Genomic DNA, 13,965 nt, shown 5'->3' on the forward strand with positions numbered 1-13,965 from the left:
TTTGAACCCTGGTCTCTCAGGTCGTAGTCCAACACCTTAACCCAGCCTTTCCCAACCAGTGTGCCTCCAGATGTTGTTGGACCACAACTCCCATCAGCCTCAGTCAGCATAGCAAATGGTCAGGAAAGATGGGAATTGTGGTCCAACAATATCTGGAGGCACACTGGTTAGGAAAGGCTGCCTTAAGCACTACACCACACTGGCTCTCCCAGCAACTATTAGAGCTGGCCATTTCTTTAAAGCTTACTTTTCAGTTCTAGTCTAAATAGTCCAAGAGCTGAGTCCATTTGCTTCTCCATCCGGGCACCATGATTGATTTGCTTGTGGGTTTCATCTTTCCTCAGCCACTTTCTAGAGATTTCTGCACACCCCTACCACCCCCAGAGTTGTGTTATTTGACAGCTGCTCTAATTTACTGAGCAGGTATCTGATAAGACTTGAGTTTCCTTTAGTATTTCTTCACCCTCCTCAAGAGATTTATGTCTTTGTTCTCCTCCAGGAGCATTGAGTCAAACAATACATTTCAATTTTTAGTGGATTTCTTTATGGCAATGTATGCTGACTCTGTCAATAATCTATCCTTTGCTGTCTTGGAGAGGTTGAGTGTCTCACTCGATGACCTCTTGTTCCACACTTTTGAAAAATGATGTTCCATTTACTGCAATCTCCTATCCAATCTTCCTTTCTTTCACCAGCTTTTCCAGCTCATCTCTCCACCCCTTTGTATATTCTCCTAATAATATAACCTGAAAAAGAGTGAGGTTTAATAGACCTGTCAGAGACCACTGAAAAATGGGTGTATGAGTGGACTGTGTGTAAATTTGAAAACCCACGAGTTTGTCAAGTATTACTATTCAGAATGTGCGTCAACTATTGTAATGTGCAATGAAGATGCTGCACACTGAAGTCCTTAGACACAAAGGCCAAATTTGCTCGAGTGTGCCTTCTCCCTGTGCTTTATAGATTACAGCAAAGCCTTTGACTGTGTAGATCACGAAAAATGCTTTAAAAGAAATGGGGGTGCCACAGCATCTGATTGTCCTGATGCGCAACCTATACTCTGCACAAGAGGCTACTGTAAGGACAGAATATGGAGAAACCGATAGGTTCCCAATCGGAAAGGGTATGAGACGGGTGTATTTTATCACCCTATTTACTTAACCTATACGCAGAACATATCATACTGAAAGCAGGATTGGACCAAGAAGAAGGAGGTGTGAAAATTGAAGGGAGAAACATCAATAATTTAAGATATGCAGACGATGCCATAGTACTAGCAGAAACCAGTAATGATTTGAAACGAATGCTGATGAAAGTTAAAGAGGAAAGCACAAAAGCAGGACTACAGCTGAACGTCAAAAAGACTAAAGTAATGACAACAGAAGATTTATGTAACTTTACAGTTGACAATGAGGACATTGAACTTGTCAAGGATTATCAATATCTTGGCACAATCATTAACCAAAATGGAGACAATAGTCAAGAAATCAGAAGAAGGCTAGGACTGGGGAGGGCAGCTGTGAGAGAACTAGAAAAGGTCCTCAAATGCAAAGATGTATCACCGAACACTAAAGTCAGGATCATTCAGACAATGGTATTTCCGATCTCTATGTATGGATGTGAAAGTTGGACAGTGAAAAAAGCTGATAAGAGAAAAATCAACGCATTTGAAATGTGGTGTTCGAGAAGAGCTTTGCGGATACCATGGACTGCAAAAAAGACAAATAATTGGGTGTTAGAACAAATCAAACCAGAACTATCACTAGAAGCTAAATGATGAAACTGAGGTTATCATACTTTGGACGCATAATGAGAAGACATGATTCATTAGAAAAGATAATAATGCTTGGAGAAACAGAAGGGAGTAGAAAAAGAGGAAGGCCAAACAAGAGATGGACTGATTCCATAAAGGAAGCCACAGACCTGAACTTACAAGATCTGAACAGGGTGGTTCATGACAGATGCTCTTGGAGGTCACTGATTCATAGGGTCACCATAAGTCGTAGTCGACTTGGAGGCACATAACAACAACAACTGCATTCTCCAACGCCCACAAAAGGACAGCTTGCACACATGCTTTTAAACACCTTTTAATCACCTTTTAGCGTTATTTTTGGGATCAGGAACGCCTCCCCTCCGTTTTATAACTTGCAATAAGTTTGGCTGTATTTTAATTTGTTTGTTTGTTTGTCTGTCTGTTGTTGTGTGAATGAGATTGAGTGAATGTGTGTTTGTGTTTATGTTGTTTAAGTGTTTTGCTGTATTAGATTTATTTTAAGATGTGCCTGGGAGAACATGCCTTGGGCCTCGCAGGTGAGATTTTCGGGGGCCCCAATTAACGTTGTGACGGGTAATGGGAGGTATGGCATTGGGAGGAGAACGTGCCAGGTAAGGGGAACTCGTCCCAGACAAGTTGTGTCTGTGCCTTGTTCCGGTTCTCCTCCTATCCACAGGACTGTTGGTTGTACTGTCAGCCAGCTCTCGGATCTCCAGGTGCTGCTTTTAAATGCTAGGTCGGTCGTTAATAAACCCCCCCTTATCCACGATTTGATTATTACCGAAACCTGGGTGGGTGAGCAGGGAGGAGTTGCTCTTTCCCAGCTTTGCCCACCTGGGTATTCGGTGCAGCACTGTGGTACATCTGAGGGCCGGGGAGGCGGGGTTGCTGTGGTCTATCGGAGTTCTTTCTCTCTCACTAAGCACCCTGTCCAGACGGCGACTGGTTTGGAGTGTCTTCATCTTGTGCTGGGCCAAGGAGACAGATTGGGAATACTATTGGTGTACCGCCCACCTTGCTGCCCAATGGCTTCCCTAGCTGAGCTGACGGAGATAGTCTTGGAGGTATTGTTGAGATCCCCCAGACTTGTGGTACTGGGGGATGTCAACATTCATGCCGAGGCTGTCTTGTTCGGGGCAGCTCAGGACTTCATGGCCTCCATGACAACCATGGGGCTGTCTCAAGTTGCTACTGACCCGACGCATGTATCAGGACATACTCTTGATTTGATCTTCGCCACCGGTCATGGAGATGGTGATCTGAGGGTGGGGTATTTTTCATCTACTCCATTGTCATGGACAGATCACCGCTTGCTGAGCTTTAGCCTCACGGCAACCCTTTCCCTCTGCAGAGGTGGGGGACCTATTAAGTTGGTGCGCTCCCGGAGGCTTATGGATCCTGTTGCTTTCCAGAGCGCTCTGGGAGTTTTTCCGGCTGATAGCACTGGCGCTCCTGTCGAGGCCATGGTCGATCTGTGGAATGCGGAGATGACCCGGGCCATTGACATGATCGCTCCCGCGCGCCCCCTTCGGTGCAGAACTCAAACAGCACCGTGGTATACCCCGGAGCTGAGAGTGATGAAGCAAGAGAGAAGGAGGCTAGAGTGCAGGTGGAGGCGAACTCCTGACAGATGTAGTCATTCTTTGGTGAGTGCTTCCACTAAGTTGTATGTAAAAGCGGTTAGGGCGGCAAAAAAGTCATATTTTGCTGCCACCATTAGATCATCCCTTTGCCGCCCAGCGGAGCTTTTTAGGGTGGTACGAGGGCTTTTACATTCTGGCCCTCCTGATACTAAGGAAACATCGGAAGATCGCTGCAACGAATTTGCGGAGCACTTCCAGGATAAGATTGCTTGCATCCGTCGGGACTTAGACTCTGATGTTATGACAGATGACTCCATTGAAGTGTCCAGAGCGCGGTCTTGTCCTTCATTGTTGGATGAGTTTCAGTTGGTGCAGCTCGAGGAAGTGGACAAGGTGCTTGGAATGGTGCGGGCGACCACGTCTGCCCTTGATCCTTGCCCATCTTGGCTGGTGAAGGCCAGCAGGGCTGTAACCACCGGCTGGGCCAAAGAGATGATAAACGCCTCCTTGAGAGAGGGAGTAGTCCCTGGTAGTCTCAAGGAGGCAGTAGTGAGACCTCTTCTAAAGAAACCTTCTTTGGACCCAGATATTTTGAACAACTATAGACCGGTGGCGAATGTCCCTTTTTTGGGCAAGGTCCTGGAGCGGGTGGTCGCCGGCCAGCTCCAGGCGCTCTTGGATGAAACCGATTATCTGGATCCGTTTCAATCCGGTTTTAGGCCTGGTTTTGGCACTGAAACAGCCTTGGTCGCCCTGTATGATGACCTTTGTCGGGAGAGGGACAGGGGGAGTGTGACCCTGTTGATTCTCCTTGATCTCTCAGTGGCGTTTGATACCATCGACCATGGTATCCTTCTGTGGAGGCTCGCGGAGTTGGGAGTTGGGGGCACTGCTTGGCAGTGGCTCTGCTCCTACTTAGCGGATCGTTGCCAGAAGGTAGTGCTTGGGGAACATTGCTCGACACCCTGGACTCTCCATTGTGGAGTCCCTCAGGGGTCGGTCTTGTCCCCCATGCTCTTTAACATCTACATGCAGCCTCTGGGTGCGGTCATCAGGAGTTTTGGAGTGCATTGCCATCAGTACGCTGATGACACGCAACTCTACTTCTCCTTTTCACCTTCTTCAGGTGAGGCTGTTGATGTGCTGAACCGTTGCCTGACCGCGATAATGGACTGGATGAGAGCTAATAAACTGAAACTTAATCCAGACAAGACTGAGACACTGTTGGTGAGCTCTTTACCTGCCCAGATGGTGGATGTTCATCCTGTTCTAGATGGGGTTACACTCCCCTTGAAGGAACAGGTTCGTAGCTTGGGGGTCCTTTTTGACCCTTCCTTGTCGCTTGAGGCTCAAGTGGCCTCGGTGGCACGGAATGCGTTTTACCATCTTCACTTAGTAGCCCAACTACGCCCCTATCTGGACAGTGACGATCTCGCCTCAGTTGTTCATGCTCTGGTAACCTCTAGACCGGACTACTGTAATGCGCTCTACATAGGGCTGCCCTTGAAGACCGTTCGGAAACTTCAGCTAGTGCAAAATGCGGCAGCCAGGTTGTTAACGAGGACCCGCTGGTCTGCGCATATAACATCTGTCCTGGCCCGCCTGCACTGGCTGCCTATTTGTTTCCGAGCCAGATTCAAGGTGCTAGTTTTGACCTATAAAGCCTTACATGGTGTGGGACCACAATACCTTGTGGAACGCCTCTCCCGCTATGAACCTACCCGTTCACTTCGTTCAATATCCAAGGCCCTCCTCCGGGTACCAACTCATCAGGATGCCCGGAGGATTGTTATTAGATCTAGGGCCTTTTCTGTGGTGGCCCCCGAACTGTGGAACAGCCTACCTGTGGAGATACGCCTGGCGCCTTCGGTACTTTCTTTTAGGCGCCAGGTTAAGACCTGGCTATACTCCCAGGCATTTTAATGTTCAATGTGTTTCATTTAATTTTTTTTTTGTTTAACTTGTTGCTGATTTTATTGTAATTTTATTGTAATATTGTATTTTAATCTTGTTTTGTTCACCGCCCAGAGAGCTATTCGCTATGGGCAGTTTAAAAATGAAATAAATAAATAAAAAATAAAATAAATAAATGCAGCCTCTATGGTTACCCATTACATTATGTGCAAGGGTGCATGCCTCTTCTTACCCCATGGGAAGAATATTTTTGGCCAGCTAAGTATATGAACCGGCCATACAATGTGGAAGGGTAATGCGGCAGCCTGTATCATTTTATTAGAGATCTTTTACCTCTGCTCAGAATGAAATTAGTTACAGAACCGGAAGAAACCAAAAGGTCCTTCTAGTTCAATTGCCTGTCCAAACGTAGCACACCACCCATCAGCCCACTGAGCCTACACAACCTATACAAACCATGTCATAATGTGATAAAAGCAGACAGTTAATGAGGTGTCACACTATGTTCAGTAAATTGTCTTGTGTCAGACTCCTCTCAGTGTTCACCTATTGCTGGCCACTTCTAGTTCAGACTTTCCTAACCAGATGCCCTCCAGATGTTTTGGACTACTATTCTCATCATCTCCGACCATTAGGAATGCTGGCTGGAGCTGGTGGGAGTTACAGTCCAAAACATCTGGAAAAGTATGTTCTAGATTTATAAGTCTCCCACAATTATTTTATAATTGCTGTGTAATGTGGATGCAAAAGGGCTTGCATAGTGTCCCATGATGTAACAATGAACCACAAAATCTGTATTAGCCCTGTAGGAAAAGATTTTTTTTAAAAAAGTGGAAATGTCAAGGTGATATACAAGAAAGCACAAGAAACTACTTTCTGGATGCATCTTTAAATGTGATTAATATTGGGAAATTAAGTTACTGAGAATCCCTCGTCCCTGAGAAATCACAGTAACAACTTTTGAAGTATTTTCATTGTATTTGTACCATGGAAGACTGCAGAGAACATTTCTGCAAGGCAAAGCTCTGCATCACTTTTATTCACATGGTGTTACATCACTGGAATTCTGTAATCACAGGAGCCTAATCCCATGAAATTTAGGAACACATTTGTGCTCTGATTAATAATGAACAAGGCACTAGTAAATACTAAAGAGCAAAGTCCACCATGTCCCCAGCATTCCCTGTCATAATATAAACCCGGTATCAGACTCAATAGTTCACTGAAGCCTCTTCACAACCATCAATCTGTTTCATGGAAACTGAAGGATTTTGTTGATGCAAAATCTCTGTGTCAATGTAGAACTGGCTGTTGTGACACAGGGATATTTAAAAGGAACAAAGTTTTTTTTTGAGAAATGAAGCCTTCCCCCATTTACTCTCTCTTCTTATATTTAAGGTGTACAAGTCACTATCCTATCACACAAAGTAGGAGACAGAACTGGTTTAGATGTGTATATTTGTTATGCACCTGGTATGTTTGCTCACACTTCACACACAAAACAGCAAGAAAACCTGTCCCTCCCAATATAATAATTCCAGAGACAGGATTCTTTTTCCTTTTTGGGGAAGGAAATTTGATAGACAGGTTTTTTATTTTAAGGATAATTATGAACTTATAACTGTCCCGAAGGAATTATACCTTTCATGCTTTGATGCTTGTGGTCTTGCTGGCCTCTTGAGAGTGAGAAAAAAACCCCTTTGCTTATCTAGCCTATATATGCTTAAGAAGCATGTCAGAGTGACTGGCAGACTATTTAAGGGTTCTGCAAAAAGTGCTATTTAAATGGAAACATAACTTGCTCCATCTTAAGGGCAAACAACATATTTTTAATATAAAAAAGCACAAATATATAACCCCCCTATATTCTGGATTATTAACAATATCTTCATCCCACCCTTCCTCCAAGGAGCTCATACCCAATATCCCTATTTTATTCTCACAATAATTGTGTAAGAGTGATAGTCCCTCTTCAGGCATTCAGTTTGCACGGTAAGGAATGCCAGTCACGCATTGCCAGGGGAATATGTCTGGCACATGCAGAATCATAGGGGGCTCACTAAGCACATTCCTACCTGACCCTTCCCATATCTACACTGACCACCTCAAAAGGACTATAGTGGCTGGCCTAAGGTTAGCGGTTAGCCTAATAGGAGATCTGGGATGTGAACCTGGCTGTCTCTCTACTAAGAACAGCACTGTAGCCTGTTACTGAGAAGCTTAGTTTAACTGGAACTCAGTGCGTGCCCAGGAAACAGGTGACACTTTGGCTTTGCTCTGTGCAATAGGTGTGGTACTACTGCAAAATAACAGAGGAAGCACACCTTGGCTTAAGTGAGTTGACTTCCATAGGCATGGGACTGAACAGTAACAGCCATGAACAGCAAAAGCTTAATTAATTTCCAGAACCTTATCTAATGCAAACCTTGTTTGGCCCTAAGGACTTCCTCTAGCAAACACCTTCCACTGGCAATCAGGTTGAGTCTAAATTTGCATTTCCTGGGAAAGTACCACTGCCTTTCCCCAAGGAGAACACCTCAAGTCATCTGGATGTGAGTTCTGATTGGCCAGAGGCCCCTCTGCTATTCTGCAGCAGGAAAATTATATTCCTTTTCCCGGTAATGACTCAGTATTTGAGTTAATTAGCATGTAATGTCCCTTCTGTCCACTACCATCATTATGGTAATCACCCTTTGTATTAGAGCTAATGTCCATCATGAAGCTTTCCTGTAACTGTGCAACTGTGTAACAGACCCCCATACTATTCAGCTTTCTGGATACCCCACTGAGCTGTTCTACGTTGCTGCTGCTTCTCCCTTGCTCTACCCCAAACAGAAGGGGGTCACCAACCTTTTTGCATCAAAGGGCATATTTCGAATTTTGAGAGAATACTGGGGGCATCAGTCTTAAAATGACTGCCATGGGGGGTGGCATAACACAAAATTAGAGAGTAGTCATGGTGAAGATTTTCCTGTAATTGTATTTCCAACCTAGAAAAGGCTTGACCTGTTGAATTTCTGCCTGCCATACAACTGATAAACACACAAGAACCCTGTTTTTCCCCATTGTCAACCCTAAACCAAAACGGAAGCTGCCATCCTGTACCTGCTTACCTGGATGTAACTCCAGTAAATTCTTAATGAGTCCCTGGTCTTTAGCTCCTGCAAAGTAGGAAACATGCCTAAAGGCTCTTTGCAAAGTTTTCACTTTTGTCTTTGGGGGAAAGGGGGATTCTTTAATATTCACCCACACTTATTGTGTAGTAGTATTTGCGGGAAGTAACTTCTAGTACTACCTTATCACAGGAGTACCCAGCACAGGAAATATGTATCCTGGTTGCTAGGGAAAAAGGGCAAGCTATGGGAATTCCAAGGAGTAGGTAAAAAAAGAGAGAAGCTGGAAAAGTGCCCTAAAAGGGAGGGCAAAACAGCAGCTCTTTAGGACCGGAGATATTCCTACTGCCTAGCGTCCAAACAAGTGGCTTACCAATCACAGGTCTGTCTTCACTTGTTGGCTAAAAACACTGACAAGCAGGAGCAGTCAGGCTGTCTCATTTCTCAAAATTGCTTAGAAGGGTACCTGCACATTTTGTTCCATAATTTTCTTTCTAAGATGGCTAGGGATTTGCTTATTTTAAAATCAAAGCTCAGATTCTGGGCTCCCTGTTGGGCACACCACTGAAAACCTTAGTGGGTGCTATGGCACCCACGGACTATGGATTGGCGACCCCTGTGATGCAGGAGTGAACCTCTCTTTGACTTAGTTAGATTCCTTCTCTTTGCCTCTTCTCCCTGTCCCCATGCCTCTCAGCTGTCTTTGTTATTTTCTTCAGGTTAATCAGGATCCTTGTACCACAAGCTAGTGGTATTCCTTGAGGGAAGCTGTTTCTAATATTTGAATTACATTAGGAGGGTTCTCTGGAACCTAAGGGGAAGTCAGAATTTGGCTCAAGGGCTGCCTTGCTGACCACCCCATAATTGTTTGAGTCTGTGGCATCCCTTCAAGAAACAGGAAGCTGAGAAGCTGCACCTCTGTACTGGAAGGAAAAGCCACCCAGTCAATGGAACTGCTGCAAGAAATCCATATACAGCCATGATATCAAATCCCCAGGTCACAGTGGTGGCTTCTTACTCCCCCTTCCTTGGGGCAGTTAACTATTGGTGTTTCACCTTTTCCTCCAAACTCTACCTTCCCTGGTTTCCAAATCTTACTGTCTTTCTACCCTTGTGTTATCCAAACCCCAGTCTTTTGCATGTGAGTATTCCCTATGGTGTGCCCATGTGCCCACTGGAATTCCTGCTGGTTTCCTTGCACCCAACCTGCACCATATATTGCATCTCTGCTCTCCATCTGTTCCTATTGCTGTCATAGAAACAGCTGAAGCTATTGGTCAGGCAATATGGGTTTGGGTAGCCTATATTTTCATTTGTAACAACTAAATATCTAGCTATTTTATAATTTTGAACTGGAGCTTCAAGCCACAAAGCTGTTTTACTCACTGTCCACAATTTTGTGTCAATAAATGTTTCATTTCATCTTGACCTGTGCTGGTTCTTGCTAATACCCTTACGTAAATGTAGTTTGCATTTGGAAATTGGTAGTGGCATAATGCACTAACCACCGTGGCATGCATTTGTCTCCAGATTAAAAGATTGCCAAAGATGTGCTTTGTTGAATGTACATGTAAGATATGAGTTCATGTACATGTGTAAACAGAAACATGAACAATCCTGTCAACAAAACAGCCTGCCACACTGCTTCTCATAATTGCTTTACCAGCTAAGCCCAATTAAAGTCAAATCAAGGAGAACAGGTGAGAGGAATCTTTGGCTCTCCACATGTTGCTGAACACCTCCTCCCACCAACCCCAGCAAGCATGGCCAATGGTCAGGGACGATGGATGTTGTAGTTTGGCAACATCTGGAGAACCAAAGGTCCCCCACACCTGAAGTAGGACAACCTTACAGTGGTTGTGAAAGCAATCAAGTTCTAAGGAAAGGTTGGTTCCAGAGTTGTGAGATAGTTCTGAGAACACTATATGTCCTTGCAGTATTGACTAACCACTATCCTGGTATAAAAAAGAAGGGCAACCCCACTTAATGTTGCAAATTATGAAGGGGCACAAAAAGAAGGAAGCAATCTGAATGCATTCAATTTATGGAAGAAGAAACATATTTAAAATATGAGTGTCAGCCTGGATGTAAAATAATGTTGTTTTAAGCAAAACATGGCAGATAAACAATAGGTGATCAGCTGTATCTTAAAAAAAAAGATTTCAAAATGGGGAAAGAAATGGCAGACAAAATATAAATATTAGTTGTTCAATCAGAATTTTTAAATTTCAGCTGAACCTTCAAACGTAGGAATGCAAGTTTTGATTACAAGAGCTTAGATTTTTTTTCCTGCAGCATTTCCTTAGATGGCTTTTCCCAGGTGGATTGTTCCCCAGCAACTGAATGCAGGAGACGCGGGGGGGGGGGGAGCCAACCAAAATGCCGTGAAATGAACTAGCATATAGTCTGGACAAGTAAGTAAAGGTTCCAGCAGAAGAAATAAGTAAAAATGCAAGACAGGATTTTGGCAGCCCTTTATGTCAACATATAAGAGTTACTTTTCTGGCTTATGTCTGTTTGGCCATGCTGGTCTTTGAGTGGGGCACATTATCCTGTTCTGTAGAGGTTGCTTATGCACTGAAAGAGTCAATGTTCATGTGTGTGTGTGTGTCTCCCTCCCTCCAGATTACTTGGTAGAGGCAATGGCACGAGTTGTGGGAAGAACTGGTCAGCATGGTCTGACAGGCCTCTGCCGACAGGGATCCATAGGGCTTCCCTCCTCTCACTTCTGTCTTTCAAAATCACAGGTATTTCTCTAGTCAGAAAGAAATTTCACCAATTAGCTCCATGGTGCTATTTGGCCTACCTGTGTTGTAACCTCTCCCAAGAGCTGGCCAGGGACGGTGATTCTTCCAGAGGTTCCCCAGGTACCAGTCACTCTGGTTCTCCACCAAGCCAAGGACTTGCTGGCCTGGAAAACAAAAATCAGAGCAGACTCACAGGGTGAAAAAAAAGACAGGTAGGCACACAAATGCCAGAGTGGGATATAAGCTTATTTCATTCCATTGTGTTCCATGCAAACCAATCCTCCTGTTTAGGAATCAAATTAACTCTGTTCAGGGACTTCTGAGAATGCACCCGGCTAGCCCTGTCCAATAGAGATGGATGCACATGCTGGCCACATCCCCCAGATGACTGCCAATTGACATCTGTCTGGAGAGAGCCCTACGTGTGTATGGATGTGTGAAAAACTCTGATCAGATCACTCAGAGCCTATTTAATGTCTCTCAATCCCTGAGAGAGCTAAATATCTCCTAGCTTAGACCTTGGCTTAGGGAGGACTGACTCATAACGGAAGTCAAAGCTTTCACTATACCCACTCCCCCACCCAATAAATCTGCCTTCTAGCACTTTAATCTCCCCCCCCCAGCCCACAGAAAACAAAGCTTGCCTTGCTCCTTATTATTCCTCACAACAGAGACTCCCAGTCTTTCCTCTTTACCACCATCTCTCCCGCATCATAGCAGCTGCTAGAGCTTGGATACACTGGCATCTTGTCCACACTCATTTCCAGAATACTGAGATCATGCTCTGGTGCATCAACATTGGGACCAAGCCTGGCAGAATCTCCACTCCTGCATAACCCTTCTAGAATGCACATGAATAGGGCTCCCTTCACAGGGTCAGGTATCCTGATCTACCAGGAATGTGGCCTGTTCATGAGTTGGCATCAAGGGGGTGAAGCTAGCCAAATGAGCACTTGATGTCTGAACAGGTCTATTGAGAGACACTTAAATAGGGCACTGTTTTGTTTCACTCTTTTATTTACTGTATAGGGTACATATTCAACCGAACAAAGTTCATAGTAAACTTATGAAAAAAGAGAACGTGCATAGTAATAGACAGTACTAATAAATGAGACACTTAGTGTAAGCTGTCCTGGGAAATATTTGAAAGGTGGGATATATAAATTCTTTGAATGAGTGATTGAAAAATAAAAATAACTTGTATGTATTTTACCCTCACCAGACTAAACTTGATTCCTTGATTTTAATCCAACCTTTAAAATGTCTGGGTCAGACAGCATCTAACAACTTCATTCATTGTTTGTATCCTGCCCTTCCTCCTGAAGGAGCCCAAAGTGGCAAACACATCAATAATAAAACAATTAAAAAAAAAGCATTCTAAAAACAGTTTAAAACATTTTAAAAACAGTGATTTCAGGGTTGCCAGGAACAGTGTCTCTTAGCCATCAAATGCCTGGGTAAACAGGAAATCCTCCTGAAAGTGAATAATGAGGGAAACAGGTGCATCTCACAAATGAGGATCTGCCACTGAAAAGACCATGTCATGGGTCAACACCAACCAGGCAACCCACAGTGCCTCACTTGCTGATTGTAGGGTCGCATGTTATATATTGTCTCTCAAAACATTTTCCTAGTACCATCATTCATATCTATATCTGGACACACGCAAAATTCCATATGAGTAAAAAAAAATCTGTAATAACTGACTAATCTCGTCTGGGGAATGCGCTCTCAGTCTAAACTACTTCACAGGGTTATTGCATAAATAAAATGGGATAAGCTCATCAGGACTGGCCAAGCAATTTTGCTGCCTGAGGCAAAGGACAAGATGGCACCTCTCACATTCTATGTACAAAAGCCAATCAGACTAGCACCTGAATCTTATTTCAACAAAGGTTATGGGATAGCATCCTCCACTGTACTGGGAACAGGATAGGCCATCTGCCTTCCACAACTCTTTCTTCCAACCAAGTGGAATGGTCAGGCAGGTGCCACTGCTGTCCTCCCCCCACCCTAACATCTGCTGCCAGAGGCAGTCACCTGACTTTGTCTAATGGTAGGGCAAGCCTTGAAGCTTATTTCTGCTGCCATGAGCTCCATCAAAGAATAGCAGAATATAAATGTGATAAACAAAATACCTTGAACTTCTATCTGGCTGGCCTACAGTATCACTGATTTTCATTTAAAAAAATCCCCCAAAACAAATACAGTAAAATGAAAACCAGTGAAGGCAGCTGAGTAGGTCCATAAGAAAGTATCTCCACAATCCACAGCTGGGTAATGCCTTTATGGTATAAGCTCAACCAAAATGTCACAAAATAGTGACAAGCTTTTGCATTCTCCACAATTTCCCATCAATAAATAATGATGTTATTCAAAGCAGGGGTGGGGAGGGAAAATGAAGGCATTCAAGAGGCAGCTGGACAGCCATCTGTCGGGTATGCTTTAACTTGGACTCCTGCACTGAGCAGGGGGTTGGACTCAATGACTTTACAGTAGGGCCCCACTCATATGGCGGGTTACATTCCAGACCCCCGGCTAAAAGCGAAACCTGCTGAAAAGTGGAACTCCTTCAATAAAATTGCGCCCGATGACCGAAAAACACTGTAAAAGTGGAACAAGTGCCATATGAGTGGGGCCTTACTCTAATTTTAGCAGCTGTAGTAGTGGAATGCCAAAAAGCGGGCTGCTGAAAAGTGGGGCCCTACCGTATAGGCCCCTTCCAACTCTACTATTCTAGTACCTTGGACAGCACCTTAAAAGATTGGTCTAAAACCCAGAGTGGGCTCCACTGCCCCACTGACATGGAGCCTTCAGCTGCCTCTGCCTTC

The 13,965-nt window shown here is 44.3% G+C and overlaps 1 protein-coding gene across 6 annotated transcripts in view; it reads right to left on the reverse strand.

Moving 5' to 3' along the window:
* LARGE1 (LARGE xylosyl- and glucuronyltransferase 1) overlaps positions 1-13,965 on the reverse strand; it is a 583,138-nt gene that overhangs the window by 153,562 nt on the left and 415,611 nt on the right. For all 6 annotated transcript variants that reach the window (XM_061638979.1, XM_061638974.1, XM_061638975.1 and 3 more), the window contains one exon: positions 11,194-11,298. In XM_061638979.1, the coding sequence (XP_061494963.1) occupies positions 11,194-11,298 (105 nt within the window). The remainder of the gene's footprint in view (positions 1-11,193; positions 11,299-13,965) is intronic.

This window comes from Rhineura floridana, chromosome 8 (assembly GCF_030035675.1).
Source record: "Rhineura floridana isolate rRhiFlo1 chromosome 8, rRhiFlo1.hap2, whole genome shotgun sequence".
NCBI classification, from domain to species: domain Eukaryota; kingdom Metazoa; phylum Chordata; class Lepidosauria; order Squamata; family Rhineuridae; genus Rhineura; species Rhineura floridana.